At 37.4% G+C, this 18878-nt stretch overlaps 1 protein-coding gene across 3 annotated transcripts in view; it reads left to right on the forward strand.

The window, feature by feature from the left end:
* The window catches only part of PCCA (propionyl-CoA carboxylase subunit alpha), a 283490-nt gene that overhangs the window by 30229 nt on the left and 234383 nt on the right, over positions 1 to 18878 (forward strand). For all 3 annotated transcript variants that reach the window (XM_065829712.2, XM_071807058.1, XM_071807055.1), the window contains exons 5-6: positions 9171 to 9284; positions 11119 to 11172. In XM_065829712.2, the coding sequence (XP_065685784.2) occupies positions 9171 to 9284; positions 11119 to 11172 (168 nt within the window). The remainder of the gene's footprint in view (positions 1 to 9170; positions 9285 to 11118; positions 11173 to 18878) is intronic.

Here is an 18878-nt window from a genome sequence, read left to right on the forward strand (position 1 = left end):
GGTAGAGGAATATCTTCCTCAGAGTTATCCTGTAAAGTAATTAAAAATTTTAATGCACTGTCAGAAAAGTAATTTTCCTGTAGAATTAACATTTAAAAAAACTCACCCTAAAATAATATTTTAGAAAATCCAAATATTTACATTAGTGGAATTTTGAAGGAAAAATGCTCACTTTTGTGAACATTATGTAATAAAGGGAGTGTTTAAGGCATTTGTAAGACTGATGTAAGAGGAATGGAATCTTTAATACTTATGCTGGGCATGATGATAATTTTGAGGTTTCATGACTGAATTTTTCTGGTTTATTATAGGTGCTGCTTTAGTATTTAACCTTAATGGAAAAACCCCACTCACTGGGTACCCAGAAGTGGTTAAGGACTGTGTGTATGTACATATGTATAGACACATGTATATGTATTTTTATGATACATATATATGTTACATAGATGAAAGGAAAATTTTGTTTTAGAAAACCTTCACTGAAAGTTTCTCATCATTAAGGTATTCTGCATTTACCCCCAACCTATTTTAGGAATTTTCTTTTTGTATTATTTAACACTTTTATCTCTTTCATTATGTCTAAATTTCTCTAGGTCCAAAATATTTCTGCAAGGACTCTGTGCTCTCCTGTCCCCTCTTTGTTCACTGTATTGGATCCAATGATCATATGGTGGGGAGATGGTTTAACTTGCTGATCTGACAGAAGGTTAACTTCCCCTCCCCTTAGATTACTCTTCCACTGGGAAAAATCTGTTCTGTTCAGTTCATTGATCTTTCAGCAATGTTGTAATTGCTAGAGCTGAACGTGGAGGAGAGTTAGGGCTGGGATCATACTTTGAATGGCAACTTGTATAAAGTGAGGCTTATTGTGAAACTTCATTCATGTCTCAATATATGGCTCGTTTTGGGTGAGAAGTTAGTCCATACTGGGAAAAACTTGATTTACTGTACAGTCTGTATCTAGTATTTCTGATTTTTAATGTTAGTCTTCTACTGCTCCAAAATATGCTTCCTTGAGCTGATGTCCATATTTCTCACCTTTCTTTTAAATACTGTTGCATAATTGAAACACCAGGTAGCTGTGAACTCACCTTGCTGTTGCTGTTCTCTCAGCACTGGAACTGGTTTCAGGGGATCCCTGACTTTAATTATCATCCTTGGATGCTGGAAGCAAAATCTGTAGTGCATCTGTCTGTAGGCAGGAAGATTGAGATTTGAGGGGAACCATGTCTGAATAGTTGTGCACTGTATTCATCTATCTGGAAGAGGAGCTCTATCTGAATTAGGCTGAAAATGCTAGATGGGAGCATGCTGCCAATACATGTGATGTGTTGCTTTGTGGTGTGACTTTAGTTTAAGCTACTTTTTCTGTATCACAGGTTTTCTGGGATATCTAGCTAATATATGAAGTTTAGTAGTTGCTGGCTACTCTTGCTACCACCTGATACTGCGTTTTAGACCTGCTTAACTAGTTTTCTGATCTCCCACATGTCTTACCCATTTAGAAGGCAAAACAAAGTAACATGCAAATGCATTCCATGGTGAGCTTATTTTTGGGAGAGGCAGGGAAAAGAAACTGCATGAGAAAGATCTGTCCTGCTGCTTTGCTAAAGTGCTTAGAAAGCTGAGATTCCATTAGGGAAAGGCTGACATGTGGGTGCAGATGTTTGAAATGCAGAGAGGCTACTTAAAACACTGTAGGATGCTGCTGGTTTGTTAACATCACAAAAAACTTCATTCTTTTTCTAAGACACTTAAAGCCCAGAATCACATCCACTGCGAAGATGAAACTCTAGCATCTATGCAGGGCATAGTGGACTTGTCTAAATGTGAAGAATTGCTCAACTTTTGCAACAGGTGGAGACTCTTTGGTAAACAGATTTAGTTAAGTATCTTCCCCAAGTTGCTAGTGTATACTGTGAAGTAAGGTTTTCCTGTTTCTCCTGGGCACTTGATCTAGAATCTAGAGCCTAGATGATGTATGCCAAAGTAAAAGTGGTCTGTAGAGATATCAGTGCAGTTGCTGACTTGTAGAGTCTTTCACAGCACACCCTAAATCAGCGAAGGTTGTTCTGAATGGTGGTGCTGCCTCTGCTCTTCACTTGGGTGAAGAAACTTATAGGTGCTGCCCCTGTTAAAGGGAGCCATAAGTGGAAGGACACAAGGGTGATACTTTTCCCTTAAGATTGTGTTTTGCTATTGGTGCAATGAGTTGAAGAATGAAATGTTTTTTCCCTCTGAATTCTTCTACCTCTCAATTCTGCAGTTCATCCAAAGGTAGATTAAGCAAGATTACTGTTGATTTCCCTTTTTCTGCTTCTTCAGTTGTACTAAAAAAGAAAGATTGTTTGTGGTTGGTGTTGACTAAAGCATGTGGAAGGCTGTGATACAAACCAGCCACTTAATTCTGCTAAATTATCAGTAACAAACAAATTACTCTAATTGGCTGTTTAAAAAAGGATGGTCTGTTACAGTTGTCTGCTACAACTTTAAGCAGGCTCTCATCTCGAAATGAAAAGATGCTTGAACTTGAAAAAGTTAAACAACCTTTTATTGTACTTGTTTATCTACAGATAGGCTTTTAGGCTAAAGGAGCCTTGTTCCAAGAACAATTGAGTTTTGAACAGAAGCCCATAGAGACAAACTTTCCTAGAAGAGGTCTAAGAATGTTCTATAGAGACAAAAGTTCTAAGAGAATGTGCTGTAGAGACAAAACATTTGATTTTCAATGTCTGGCCAAAAAAAATCCCACCACCCTGTTTTAGTCAGCTTAATTGTAGTGTCTTCCTAACATTGAACTTCTCAGATCTGGCTAAACTTCAGTTCTGTGGTCTTAAGTTTGTATGAGGCACTGCATTACTAGTTCCTGGTCTTTACTGTTTTGGAGTGTGAAACACAGTAAGCACTTCCAATAAAATTCTGCTGGAAAACCCTTTCCCATCAGTGTTGTAGAATGTGCTTCACTGGGAAGTTATCTGCCAAAGAATATGCATATAGGAAAAGGCTTTAAGAAAAGCGATTCTGGAAGTGTTCTCTAGATTCTTATCTGGAATGTCTTCAGGACTCTGGAGGCACTTCCTTGCTTGTCCCAGCAAATAGAACTCAGTTTCAGAGTAACACTGCATGACAGCTTTAGCTTGGTCTGTTTTTCACAGTACTAGTGATCAGGCCTCTAGATACAGTGGGGGAGCCCTTTCCTATTGGTGTGATCTCTGTCAAGTAGAATTTTATGTCTTTTCAATAGCCAACAAAGTTCCAGAGCTTCATTCATAGGAGAGAGAATTGAAATTTCTTTTTCTTTTTTAAAGATTACAAAAATAAATTCATGTTTGAGAATGCAAACAGATGAAAATATCTGTGGAGAGTGTATTCTCTTAGTCTTGGTTAGAAACCTAGTCTTCCTTGCCTGGTAGGTATCTCTTGTTAAAAGACTGTTCAGTTCAACCTGGATAATGTCATTTTAATTTCAGTTGAAATCTGTGGGTTTTTGAGGCCACTAGTTAGTGAGGCGATTGCTGTTTACAAGTTTTTACCAGCTGGCAAACTGAAGGGCAGGAGGGAAGTAGTATGCTAATTTTTTTTACTCGTGTGGTATCTGCTAACCTAGGGTCTAATCCTGTGGGTGCTAATGGATGGGCTGTTTTGAGGGTCATTGTAGACTTGGAGAGGGGACTGTAAGTAAATACCCTTTACCAAACCAAATGTTTGAAGGCCACTGAGGAATTTTTACCTTAATCCTCACATAACTATTTGTGGGCCATCAAATTAAAATTTATAAATTCAAAACAGGCTTGCAGAGAAATCTTATTCTGACTATAGTTTGACTTGTTTGTGTAAATCTCTAGGTTTTGAAATGCTGAGTAAAAATAAATATGAAGTACGGGGTAGTTATGTTACTTACAGCTTTCACAGTTCTGCTTTTCACAGGGTTTAGAAATGTTTCCATTATTTAATTTTTAAAGTTAAATGCTGTAATTGTGTGGCCGTATTTCTTTGCAGGTAGCACTTTAAAGGCTGTATGAATATCTCACACTCACTGTGTGCACAAGTTTATTGCAGTATCGGTATATGTATCTTAGTGCAAAGCTGCTAAAGACACTTCAGTCAGATGAAATGTGTTCTGGCAAAGTGGTAAATTTGAACCTTATTGCATCTATTTTATTTTTTTTTTAGTTCAAGACTATCAAAGCTCTTTGGTTTTGTCTCTTTTGGCAGTGATGGTGGCAAGATTTGAGGTGGTTGGTTTTTTTAGCTACCTTACAAAGGATTTACTCATTAGCCATATTTTATGGGTTGAGCTAATTGTGATTTGTCTTGCTGAGCGATATTATGCAGTTTGGGCCAATTAAGAGAATCCACTTACACTGACGGATGTTGTTCCAATGTGCGATATTGATTTGAGCTATAAAAGGAGAATGGCTTGTTTGATTAGATTTCTTTGTCTAAACAATGCTCAATATCTTATCTAATGTACGTAGCAGAAGCATTCTCTTCACTGAGGTTTTTATAATTGTTTCCTAGGTTTGATTAACATTGTGTATACAGATACAAGTTTCCCTATATGTAAATTTTGTAACAATACAAGAGAATTGGGGGAGGGAAATGGGTCTTGTAATTCAGTATACCTGTCTGCTGTGTGAATATCAACTTGTGTTGAGACCTGGGGATGCATAGAGTGACCTGCTTTGAAAAACTGGGACACTGGGGAATCCCAGACATTTACCTCCCCAGAGATGGAGGAGTGGGGGGACTGAGTGTGTGTATGTGTTAATTAGTCATTTACAGTGAAGTAAATGGCATCTGTTGCATGACAAGCATCAGAAACTGCCAAAGTATATAAAATCATCTGTGAAAACTATGCAGGTGATATTAAGTACTCGATTAGGAAACATGTAGATGTGTTTTGTGTGTAGGTTTTTTGTTCCTCTTCAGCATTTATGACATCAGCCTTCAATTTTTGAATTAGTAGATGATGAGAATAACCACAAAACAAATTAGGGAGAAAAGCACTTCTATCATGAATCAGATCCATAAGAATGTAATAAACTCTGGAGTTGCTGAATAATTATAATTCTAGGGATCTGTAAATTATCTCAGCATCTTTGTTTTATAGCTTGCATATGCACTGAAAAAAGTTAGTTCTTTGCCTTGAAATATTAATACATTCTCTTTCCATACAAAGAAAACTTTTCTGTGTTGAAATGTTGAGGAGCATGTATATGTAAATGTTGTGTTTATAATATAGATTTCAACTAGCAGTCTGCAGCACCTGAATGGCTCTTGGAGAAGGTTACCTTGATTCTGCTATGTTAAACAAAATGTCTATAGGAGTGCTATGTATGTTTTATGTAGTAAGCTATTCATTTTGATGTCTTGAAATTATGATTATTTGAGATACATGTTTAAAGGGATAATTCAGTAAGTTCAGGATAAGGTTGGGCAAGAGAGCATGCTGCTGTCAGATGAATACCTGTGCCACCCTCCAGAGTAAAGGAGAGCTAGCATAATCTAGGTAATTTGGGTACTTAGTAGCTCTGATTCAGTGCAGTCCTTCTAAATTGGGTTATCTCCTGGAAAGCAGATATTGACTATTTTTGTGGTGCTTGTATCTAAAATGTTGGGCTATGGGCGTATTTCCCTTTTGGGATGTAATGCTAAGCCCCAGTACCAAACCCGGTTTATAAGTCATACTGAAATACTGAAACCTAATGTAGGTGAAGGATCTTCCAAACCAATGGCTGCTACTGTGATTACCCCTTATTGCCCTTTCAGCTCTGAGATCTGCTGCAGCCTGGAGTGGTGCTTGGAACCAGGGCTGGCCAAAAAAGGCAGCCCTGCCTTTACCTGCCCATTTGCTGCGAACGTGGTGGGGATACACAAAGCTGTTCCTGTGTGAAGATCTGGCAGCATTTACTGACTTAGGTGGCTTCTGGACCTAAACTAGCTTTGGAAACAGGTGGCCATTTTTGTTTGATTTCCAAAGATGTAACAAACCTATTACTGGGATTCAGATGCCTAAATTTAGTCTGTGGTATTTTGAATTAACTGGATTCAGTAGGTTTTGGTCACTATTGTCTTATTTTTGTTGCTGCAATATAATTAGCCCTTGTAAAATATACTACTGCAAATATACAACACTTTAAGGTTTGTCTGCTTTTTCAACCTTTGTTATCCGTTGTTATCTCTGCTTGAGCTTGCAGGGTCAATTCTAATATTTATGAAGGAATTGCATTTCAAGAACCTTCTGGGACTTGCTTCTTTGTTTTCTTGACATTGTAAACTAAAGCAGAGAAAGTTAAACTTCTGAAGTTTTATCTCTAGTAAATTAGGGAGAAGCTTTAAGTACTGAGGATTTGTGATTTAAGTCAAACACTTAAGCAACACTTGAATTTGAAAACAAATATATTTGAAACTTGTAATGCTTGAGGAAAAGGAGTTGCTAGATTATTTGGTCTGTCTAGAAATATTGCATTATCAGTCAGCTTATGCAGAGGAAAAGATTTACTGAATTGTGGTGTGAAGTATGTGCCACTTTGTAGTGTAGATTCAAATGATGGCTTTTGTTGTAATGTTTGCTAGTAATTATGGTTAGAGTAATTATTTCTATGTACTGTGAATTCTGTGGTGTATTTATGTTATGGTATTTGGCCCATTCTTCATGAACTACAGTGTATTGTAAAATAAACTAAATGCTTAGTGGAATTGTAATCATGCATTACTAAGAAACAGGTCTCTATTTCCAGATTATATGTGCACTGGTTTAATCGTGGAGGTTTTAAACTAGTCGGGAGGAATGGAGAAGTCTTTCTTGCCCTTGGGAGATTTACTGAGTGTTTATGTGGCAGTGTATCAGGTAATGTGAAGGTGATATGGCTGCTGTTTTGTTATATCCATGTGTGGTATATTAGGGTGTAAGCAAAGCTGAACTGGTGCTGAAGTAGAGAAGGCAGTAAGGACTTACAGTGAGGTAAATAAGGAGAAATGGATTTGCCAGGTTACAGGGGAGTGTGGGAAGAGTCGAAACACCAGAGAGTTGAAGTAACAATGAAGCATTTCAAAAAGGGGGAGAAAATGGTAGGGGAAAAGTGCACTAGTCTAATGTGTATAAAATAAATGGTTTTGCAGTATCTTCTATGGCTACTTTTGGTACTAGTAGGACTGTTGGTGTCTCAGTGTGAGAAGTGTGTGGGTGTGGGGTGTTTTCTTGATACCTAAAAATCTAAATATGGTGACTCCTTTCCTCTAAGGAAGCAGTTAGTTTTGTAAAACATGTGCTTAACTGTGCTTAAGCTTGAATGACCTTGTTTAGACATGTAAACCACACTGGAACTCCAAACAACAACTTGAAGCATATAAATTGATCATGCAAATGAAAGTATCCACGGGCCATGTTGCTTATTGTATTTAGTGTTCCAGGAAGGATGACAGGCTAATCTTGATAGCATTTGATCAAAATAGATTACTGACTTAAATAGTTGAGGTGTATTTATTAAAAAGCATTAAAATCCTGCTTCATGATTGTACTAGTGCTTAGGAGTTTTTGGTTTTGCTTTGTTTTTAATGTGAGGCTAATGCTGTAGTGGTAAAATTCACCATTAAGTCACTATTGTGACTTTACAGAAGCAGCAATTCAGATGTGAAATGCCGTGCAATTCCAGGAGGTTATGTGAACTCTCAAATCCTCAAGTATACAGCAAATTCAGAAACTCTTTAAGAGATGCCCCCAGAAATGAGCTTGGAACAAAGTGTCAAAGAAAAATTAATCCTACCACCAGGAAGGAAAATTAACTTGCCATTTTTCTGAACTTTGTGGAAGTTAAAATATTTAGATAGGTTTGTTATACTTAAATATTTATTTCTCATATTCAAAATGTTGTTTGACTACTGCTTGTCACTTTTTCTAGTTTTTTTCTGGCCTTTTTTCTACTGAATGAGGCAATAGTATATGTGGGCAACAGTACTTCTAACCTTAGTTTGTCATACTTGACAGCCTTCCCGCTATTTAGAAATAAAATTTCTTTTTGCAAAGAACAAAATTCTGTTTGTAAACTAAAAATTAAAAATTCATGTATATGAATGCTCCTTTTTTCTAGAAGAATACCCTTTTTAACCAATGTATTCTCACCTTCAAATGTCAAAGATATCAAATATTCCATAAAAATAACTTTGACATTTCTAACACCGGTTTTAAAACTTTCAGTATAAACAAGGCTTACTGACACATAGCTAATATAATCTTAGTTTAAGCAATGGCATGCTTTCTTAAATACATACTGAAAGGGAGCTTACAGAAGGAGAGCAGAATGGGGGAAAAACTGGTTGTTTCTGTGGTCCTTGTGCATCTTTAAAGGAAAAGTACTCTGAACTCTGAAAACATGTGGAAGACCAATCTAATTAAACTTTTATAACTTTTTCTTCAAGGTAAGTGTGTATGAATTGTAAGTAGACCTCTAACTTTGAACCTACCTTCTAACTTCAGACCTAGCTATTTTATTGTTCCTGGTAAAATGCTGGAAGTGTTCATCCCTTTTGTATAGTTCAGATTAGACTAAAAAATGTTTGGCAAATGCATATAAATGAGGATACAATGGATTAGGAATCAAACATGAGCCTGCTTAAATAATTCTCAAGATTTTCTGGTTCATGTGTAGTGATATTGAACTCTTTAGTCATAGGCTTTAATTTGTGCATGGTGCTGACCTGATGCTGTGCAGGGACACTGACTGCATCCCTTCATTCAATCTTCTCTAATTATCCCCAACTTCCTGGGGAGCCTGCTTAGAATGGTCATGAATGTTTGTTATTAAGTATTAAGATATTAGACTACCCTGGTTACATGTAACAAAGTAGCTTTTGGTCTGCATTTACATATAGATGATCAGTATAGAAAGCTGAAATTATATTTGTCATGATTTTATTTAATCAAATTCAAAATGATATGTTGAAATAATAAAACATTTTGACAGTGACTTAAGCTCAGAGTTAAATGAAATGCAATTTAATGTTACTGTGTGAGTTCTTGTATGTCAATGTTGGTAATTTCAGTGTGTGTTTTAGCATGGTTATGGTATGTAAATTACCTTTGAAACAATCAAATGTGTGTGTATTTCAGGATGGTGGCAATTATTTTCGCTGGGAGCATCTGTTAATGCAGAATATTGCCTCTTCAGGTTCACGTGAAAATGGCGGATGAAGCTGTCTGTGTTGGCCCAGCTCCCACCAGCAAAAGCTACCTCAACATGGATGCCATCATGGAAGTCATTAAGAAAACCAGGGCCCAAGCTGTGAGTCTGAATGAGTCTATCTGCTGCAGCTGTTTCATATATAGAAAGCAGAGAAGCTGGAGTTCCTATTTTTTTCTAAAAGGTGTGGGGGGGAAGTGATTGAATATGCTATTCCAGTTAGTTCATGTCACATGAGTTAAATGTGTCCGAAATAGCTACTGGAAATCAAAGGCTTTGTAGCATCTGGCAGCACTGGTCGCTGATCCTGCAGGTGGCTGCTGGATTCAGCTTTCACACCAGGGAGCAGCTTCAGTTCGTTTCCAAATTTGCTGGGGGAAAAAAAATCCCAATTAGTTTTGAGCGCTAACCCTTTATATGCCATAGTGGCTTTTTTGAATGTTTTACAAAGTGTGTCCAAAAAGGCTTTTGCTTAAACTTACTTTGAATCACTTTCTAAATTCTAGACATGCTATTTGCAGGAAGGTAAGGTAAATGGTGCATCCCATAATTATTTGTTTCAGAATGTTTACAAAATGCATGTTGGCTTAAATTTGTAAATATGGGCTGTTCTGCCTTTTCTCCCTCCAAATTGGCCAGAGATCCAAAGCTTTACAGGAATCAGTTGGGAAAACTAATGTGTAGTCATGTTCAGATGCTTAATGTTCTTTGTTCTGTCAGTGAAATAAATGTATTAGTCAGAGCTACTGTACACAGAGCATTTATTAAAATAAAATTTGATGGGTGTATTTGAGCAACACTAATTACCCTGAAACAGTTTGGATCAGCATTGTGAATTCTTTCAAAGGTGATGTTTTGGTATGGTGCTTTCAGGGGCCAAAAATTTTGCTATGAAGTTAACTGTTTTTCTTCTGAGTTTCTGAATATGGAACCCAGTTGTTTAGGCCCTTTAAGACAGGGAAATAAAATTACTTAAATTTTGTCAGAGTGCCTTGGATCAAGAATCTTGTGTAAACTGCTGCTTATGAGTAATTACTCCATGTCTTGGGTTTGGTGTGAGCAGCTCAGGTGGCATAGGGGGGTGTGGCTGCGGCTCAGGGGGTGGTGATCATTGTTCTCTGGCAGGGGGTGGTAGAGGGCGGGGGTGCCTCCAGGCTGGGGCTGTGCTGTGGTGATCAGTGCTGGGGATGTTTTGGGGTGAAGGGAACATGGTAGTGGTTACTGAGAATCAGAGAATGGTTGGGGTTGGAACAAACCTCTGGAGATCAGCTAGTTCAACTCCCCTGCTAAAGCAGGTTCACCCAGAGCAGATCACACAGGAATGTGTCCAGGTGGGTTTTGAATGTCTCCAGAGAAGGAGACTCCACAACCTCTCTGAGCAGCCTGTTCCAGTGCTCTGGCATCCTCACTGTAAAGAAGTTTTTCCTCAAATTCAGATGGAACCTCTTGTGTTTCAGTCTGTGCCTGTTGCCCCTCATCCTATCATTGGGCACCACTGAAAAGAGTCTGGTCCCATCTTGTTTACATCTACCCTTGAGATATTTATAAACATTGAGATCCCCTCTCAGCCTTCTCCAGGCTGAACAGACCCAGTGGGTGAGTTCATCTGTGGGAGTCTAAATATGACAAAATGGAATTTTAAAAAAGAGCAGAAGGCAAAATTCCAGAGGAAAAGTAGTATATCCATTGCTCTGCAAACAGCACTTTTCTCCCTTAGTCAAGCAAGGAATGAGTGTTTCAGAAATGGCAGTTCATCCGGAGTCTTTACAGCTCAACTTCAGACAAATAAATCAGTGTGTTAAGACAGTTTTTTTAGGTATTCAGCTAATTTAAATGTTTACTGGTCTACTTTGCTTTTCCCAGTGCATGAAAAACTACTAGCAATTTTGGTGTCTGCCTTCAGGACTCAATCAACTTGAGGTTTGTTTTTTTCCAGGTACACCCAGGATATGGATTTCTTTCAGAAAACAAAGAATTTGCTAGGCGTTTGGTAAGTTACGTCTATTTGCTTGTCTGTGAATGATGTATGAGGTGGCACATGAGTCATTTCCAGGTATCTAAGGAATCAAGATATCAATTCAAGGCAGATTTAAAAGAGACCTTACGATAGGGGACCTCTGTATGCTTTTTGTTCATGTGGATTTCTTGCATTTTGAGTGTAATTGTTGCCTGTGTTTTGTGAATAGTGGAGGTGGCTGTTTGTAAGAACTTTACCAAGGGTGTAAGAACCTTTTGGCATTTTCACTTGTGCCTGTACTGTTTATGAGGCTGCTCTGTAAAACTGGGTCACTGAAATGATCTAGGTTAAAAGTATCTGTTTTTAAGTGATCATTTTGGTGATTCATAGCACAGCTGGTGAACAGCTGTATCAGCAGCCTTGAGAAGGTGCTGAACTGCACTTTCAGGATGGGAATAGAAAGCTGTTCTAAAAACTGGCTTCTCTGCTGGAGGTCGTGTATCGTGGAACTGCAGTCTCTGAAAGGACCAAAGAGTCAAGAGGGTGCTGTTTTCACTTCATGTCTGAATTTATAAAGATTATCACTCACAACCTCTTCAGTGTGGGTTTTGTGTATCACAGAAACTGATATGTCCTTTTAACTGATTTTTATTATTTTCCACGAACTTTAATGCAGCTGCTTACAAATTGGGGCAGTGTCAGGAGAAAGTTAAACACAATGTTTGGGCGAAGTGCTGAGTGGGTACTGTATGTGTAGTTGCTGCAGGCCTTGTCTTTGTCTATTTGTTTCACTGATAATAAGGACAAGTAGGTATTTGAAATTTCCAGGGAAAAGCTGTTATGGCTACCAACTTTATGGAGTAGATGAACTGTATAGCTGAAAAAAACATTGTGTTTTACAGGCAATAAGATAAATTTATTGTTTTGGAAGTAGTTTGCACCTTTAATTCAAGGTGAAATCATAGGTGAGGAATATGATTCTATAAAATGATAGCTCTTGTCTTAGCATTTGTGGAATAACTCTTGTTTCCATATCTCTTGCCTGACTGTCCTTTTTGGCTCAAATTCTAATTGTATTGTAGACCTTTACTATTTAGTTGGTTTGGTGTTAGAGAATACCAAGGAGATTATTTGGGAATGAAATATCAACTTTATACATCTCAGTTACTGTGCTTTTTAAAAAGCCTTCGAACAAAAACAAGTGCAGGTTCTGTGTGATACTGAATGCACCCTGCTGGTTGCTGAGTGGTGGTGATGTTAAAGTTGAAAGGAATTCTGAACACTTGGCCTTTGCTGGGATTTACCCAATCTGTGGTGATCTCTTAACATGTTTTCATGCAGTTTAGCACCTTTTACCACTGTTCTGCTTCATGTACCAGAGCCTCTTTTTAGAGAGAATATTTGGGGGTTAATTTGTAACAAACTGTATTCCCACTGGATTGGACCAGCAGGATAACTGGCTTTAGTTGGGCAGTTCCTGTGTTTTAAGTTAATAATAAAAACAATCAATGAAACAGAAGTGCTTACTTGGGCTATTTTGCTGCCAAAGTTTGACATTTGGTAGTTATTACTCTAAACTGGGCTAATTTCCTAATCTAGTTATTATTTGGTGACACAAGTTACAGTATTGGTGATTTGATAATCTTGAACACTTTTTTTGGCAGGATTAAACAGAAATGAAGTACAAACATTCTTGTAGATCCCCTCTCACTTCCTATTTCTCATCTTCTCACTCAGATCCTTGGAACAGTGAATTCCTGAGATAAGGTGGTGATGAGAAACATGTTTGAGTTTAGATTGGTGCTACTGTCTCCAAATAGCTTTTAATGATGATTCAGAAACCTGGTGTGTTCTGTTACCTAAAAATATAATAAACCAAAATAGTTCTACTTTGCTTTTTGAAATGCACTATTTAAAGTCTCAATTAAGACATAACCATGCTTCCCTGCATGTCAATGGCTCTAAAATATCAAACCCCTAGTGAGAGTTGGTGAAACAATCTGTCTTTATCACTGAGGGCTGCTTATTCTTTTTTCAAGACACCCTGATTAGTGTATTTAGGGAGGAAAACTTCCCTGCCATTTATTTTCTTTATTAAAGCCTGTAACAAATGTTACATACCTGTTGTGAAGTTGCTACAGATGTGTTTTTGTTGTTTTCTTTTTCCCTGTCCTTTTTGGCATGTACACTTTTCTTTTGCACTAAAAGTAGTGAAGAATCCTGGGCTTATTTCTTGGTGTGCATCTGTACTTTTGAAACAAACTAGCTAGATTTGGAAATGGAGAAATAAATTAAACTTCATGAACTTGTCAAATCTTTCTGTAAGAGCAGTAATGAGCTCAAAGCAAAGCTTTGTCTTAACACATGGAGGGTCAGTTCACATGTAATCCCGCTGTGTATGATTTGAACAAAAGCATGTCTTTTTGTTCATTATTGCCTAAATGACTCATGAAATAGCACACAGTTAGAGACAGTCCTTGTGAAGAGTTGATGGACACATTTAGAGTACTGACAATCACTAGTCTTTCTTTTTCTTCTCTAGAAACTTAATTTTATTCTCTCTTAGAATGGGGGACAGCAAAAGTAAATGATCTGTTTCCAAAACAATTTCAAGAAAGCAATTAGTGGGTGCATATCTGGTACATTGTTTGCTGTGATCCAATGAAGTTGGTGCATTCAGTTCCCTCTTCATGTGCATGTATTCTGGTTGCTGTTGATGGCTGACAGAAAAGGGATTCATGGCATTTATATCAAGTAAATATGTCAAAGATTTCCTAAACCCTGAAGTCAATTTTTAAAGACTGTTTAAATGATGATGTATTTTGAAAAAAAAGTAATATTGATAACATTATTATGGAGAATAACAGAATATGGGGTTGTGCAATTGAATTTAGTTCCTTAGAATCTTACTTTGCAGCCTTAATTTAATTCAGAAATATGAGCTATCCCATTTGGAACTCTTGCAGTGCCTTACAAAAATGATCTGTACATTGAAATAGTAAAATTCAGTACTTGTAGTTTATATATGCAAATATGTTTGCATGTAGGCAGTTTGCTTCCTTCAAGGAATAATTCCATAATCGTCAGTGTATAGACATACACCTAAAGATGCAATTAAAATCTATTGCTGTGTTGAGGAAAAACAACACAACCACACACCCAAACAAAACAAACACCCCCCAAAACAAAAAAAACCCACCAAAACATGAGGCACACACAATCCCCTCAAATCGTTTATCTTTTGCCAGATGCTATGCAGAGCTGCAAGAAAAAAATTGATATTTCATGTTTTGGAAGAATTTGTTAGTGACCTCTGTATTAAGGTTAGCTTGCTTAATGTTTCCTGTTTCATAAAATTAATGCAGACCCATTCTGAGACACTCATTACTTCTGTTGTCTGCAGCAGGCCTTTGAAATTTAGCAAGAAGAAAGCCCTGAGACTAAGGTGAGCCTTCTGGTTGACCTGTCATTGTGGAAGTCATACTTTTCAGAAATTGCCATTTTCTTTTCCTTGCTTGCAAATCTTCAGGGCAGCTGTTGTGGTGGGGGATGAGAGTGCTGAGTCAGGTCTCTTTGCATGTCCAGTACTTTGGGATTTGGCCCATGATCAGAGTGACTATTTCCTCCTTTTCTTACCTGGGTGAAGAACAGAATGGGGGAGAAAAGTGAGAGAAATCGTGTGTGACTAGGTTGCACAGTCATTATTCCAGAGTCAGCTTTTCCCGTAGTCTAGCTGATGTTTGCAGTAAGTAGGAGTCTTACTCCTGTAGTTGAGGTTATGTATGTTCTTGTTTCCTGATAATGATTAGAAGCTTAAACCTTGATGCATGGCAACTTGGTATTGCAGTTGCTCATAATGGGATCAGTTTTCTCCTTTTTAATTAAAAGAAAAATGTAAATGAACTTGCCCTTCCCCTCTTCCACAAAAGTCCCTTGGGAAGCTAATGTTAAAAAAAATCAACTAAATGAACACTATTCTTTTGCAAATTCTAGTATGAAAAATACTGGTTTCCAGAATCTGTATCTTCAGAGTATTTTGGGTTCTTTTACATATCTGTGTGGTAGAGTTCCTGCTTTCATAGATGGTGCATTGTGGTGTATTTTTCCCAAGAAACCTACAGAATTTGTGCATGAAATAATATCAAAATGATAAGAATTAAGGTTACAAATGCAACCTTTAATCTAAGCAACCTTTAATCTAAAATCCTTTTGAATGCAACCTTGACAATACTATCCTGACAGTTTCTTGATGCAAAAAAAGTGTCAGCCAGTACCCTCTGCTGAAATCCCCCTATTGCAATATAAGCCGTAAATGTGGTGGGACAAAAGGATTGAATTTTGGAATAAGATATGGACTTCTTTGGAGTTCCTAATGGGACCTGTTTTTTGTACACCTTTTGTGCCCCTTTTAGCAACTACTGTTTGGCATGGCTAAGAGGAGAACAAAGCAACCAGCACCATTTCTTTTTACCTTTGAAGCTAGATTAACTTTCTTGGTAGAATTAAAAAACCCCAATGATGTATTGTCTGAAATAAATGGGCAAACAATATATATGGAAATGGTTGATCATGTGTTTGTAAATGGCTGTATGTTTATGATGGAAAAGGTAAAACAAAGAACATAGGTCATCTTCTGTAAGGGGACATGCATCTGACCTGTGAAGAACTACTTACAGGTGGATCTGTAGCCCTACACACAGCCAATTATGGGACTGTCGCCTTTTAAAATGTAAACTCTTAATGGCAGCACTGTTTCCTTACAATGACTGTACATGGCTTTGTTATTTGTAAGCAAATTGCAAAGTTCCTTTATCATGATTCAATGGACATTTTTGGGAAGTGTTTGGTATGGTTCTCATGCTGTTCCCACATGCGTTGCCTTCCTACCTGGCAGTTCAGGTGACTGGTTAGCATTTGGGCTTTCTAGATTGCAAAGTGGTGGCTGAAAAAAAGGCAGATTTGGAAGCTTGGTGTCAAGAAGTTGCTTATGGCAGAGATTGTATCCTTGAAGGAGTGGAGCAGACAGAACTGTTAATGTGGGTTTCTTACTGACCTGCAGTGCTTAGTATGTCATTGCCTACCAAAACAACCAAGTGACTGTTACTACTGCCTGTGGTGGTTTAAGGTGCACTGTCTGGAGACTGTGACCCTCCTGGGTGATAAGGATTGGGCAATGTAATTGTCTAGGTGAACAGGTCACTAATTTGTCCCCCAAAAAAGCTCTGCCCATGAGTATGTAATGTTGATGAGTGACCTCTCAATGTTCTGAGGCAGAATGCTTCTGAATCTTGTATTCTCTTATTTAATCACAAGTAAACTTTTTTCATAGAAGAAACATCTGAATCTGCAATATCAGGTTGTGTGAAATCCATGGGAGGGACAAACAGCGCATGTATTAAATAATGGGTGATATTTGTCAGACATTACTAGTCTTCTACTAGTGCATATGAGCTAGAAAAATGAAATTGAATCATCTGAACTATCTGCTTAGGCACTTCCTAGTGTGAAAGTCCTTTACTACTGAAAACTTCATAGACCTTTGCTCAAAGCATATGATAGTTTTTGTGTCATCAGTTTAGATTGCCTGTGCTACAGAACAAATTGATGCCTGTTCTACTCTGTTGCAACTTCTGAAACTCTCTTGATTAACTGCTGTATATAGCTGGAGTACCTTTTTTTTTTTTCCAGCTGCAGGCTTATGTCTTAACCTAAACCAAAACCACCAACAAAGCAGCCTCAGGGTGCATATTCATGGGTCTTGTGGATATACATGTGTATAGCCTATATGGATGTATTGAAAGATGCAGGGTGGTGTTTTTGTGGAGATTTGTGACAAAAACACTTTTTGAACCTTTTACTTGAACCCTGTAATCTTAGTGTGTGTTTTTTTTTCTTGATCTCCTGATTAGGCAACTTCCTCTGACATGGCAGTCTTGATCTATTTGTATTTGTTTTGCACTTAGATTAAGCCTTTATTTTTAACTTGTCTTTTAAAGCTACATATTTTCCTAAAATGGCTTAGGTTGAAAGCTTTAATGTGTGCAACTGTTCTTAGAAAAATCTTGGTTTAAATGGTAGTATCTGGCAACTTGAGATTCTCAGTGGATGAATTGTGGGATTGCATGACTTCTGGAATGATTTAATGCTGTGAATATGATTAAAGAATATATTAGAGGTTTTTTTTGTGTATCTGGCCTATCATAAGTAATGTAATATTTCCCATTGCTTTCAATAGCAGCACTTTGGCACATTTATTAGGCTGTGTGGTTGTGCAGATGAATGGATTTGTGGAATCCTGATTTGTAAAAATTCATTTGTTTGATGTGCAGTGTCACTGCAATAGCACTTATTTCCAGGCTTACGGGAGTATCTCCCGTTGCTTCTGAAATACTTGGTTCTGTCCTATTCACTGTTGCCATGTCTGGTTGTGAGAGTAAAAACTTCTTGCTTTGTTTCCACAATTCTGATTTTACTAACAACTGTACATGTTTTTCCTCATTGCAATAACAAAAGGCTTGCAAGTATAATGCTATATAGTTATTTTTACACAGTTATTGTTTCCTTTCACTTTCTGCCTTTTTATTCTGCTGTTGATTTGCAGTGATGCAGACAAGCCTGTCTGGTTATGACAAACTCCATTCTGGGCTAAGGTTATTTGTTAATTTGTCCTATTCTTGTATAAATGATGTAAGCTAGGGTGGTAACCTTGCAGATGTGATGTCCTCCAAATTTGATGTTTTTGAAACAGTTTTAAATTTCCCATTAATACCGGTGGAGTTGGATTGGACCTGAACAGTTAAGAGATTATATGCCTTTAAAATAAGAACCCCTGTGATTTTATTTACTTTTGTGGGAAGGCAGATAAAGCTTCAACTTAAAATTCAACAAAAACCTATGCTTTCTTAATAATCACTTCTATTTTCTGCCTGCATTTTAAGAGTGTATTTCATAGTGATGGATCATCTGTGTTCAGTAGTTCTACATTGCAGATTGAATGCTTAAGGGTTTCCATGTGTTCTTCCTAAAATATGCATATCAAGAAAATGAATTTTAACTTTAAACATGAATGCAACTCAGTGGTGGGATTTTTTTGTATACTACTACAGAGTTGATGCTTGTGAAAGAACTGTTTTCCCTCTCCCAATTCTGACTGCTTTATCCTCTGCTCTCTTCTGTAGTTGAAAATGAATTGCAGCAAGTTACAAATTAAATTCTGTCTACTGAAGTTACCTTTCTTGGCTAGTAAATAGTATCTTCTAACAGTATCCTGTATTTTCAGACAAAAGGCTTTGGTTGACAGTGATGTTACATGAGGAGGGATATTAACATAGTAAATGTCTTTTGTCCTAAGGCTAGGAGGTAGTTTTGAAGGAAGGGGAAAGGTTTCTCTACCTGTGTGTTTAATTTTGAGACACTTATGTTGCAGTAAGTGATACTATGTATATGTCTTCTGTTTTGGTGGCTCTAAGAATGAAGATGTTCTTCTGAGTATCTGTTCCTAATTTACACCCATCTTTAGCTGCTTTTCTGGTTTGAGTTTTAGGCAAGTTAATGTCTTCTGATACTTTTTGGTCAGATTCTGACATTCGATCCCAGTGGATTTACTCAGAGTAGGAATGAGCTTCATGGATGGAGGTTCCTGACTGGCAACTCTTTCAAAGGCGTTTGAATGATTTCTGCATTAGCTGTGGAAGAAGATGCTAGTGGAAAGGTTTTTGATAAACATGCTTCTAAAGATA

This window comes from Patagioenas fasciata, chromosome 1 (genome assembly GCF_037038585.1).
Source record: "Patagioenas fasciata isolate bPatFas1 chromosome 1, bPatFas1.hap1, whole genome shotgun sequence".
NCBI classification, from domain to species: Eukaryota; Metazoa; Chordata; class Aves; order Columbiformes; family Columbidae; genus Patagioenas; species Patagioenas fasciata.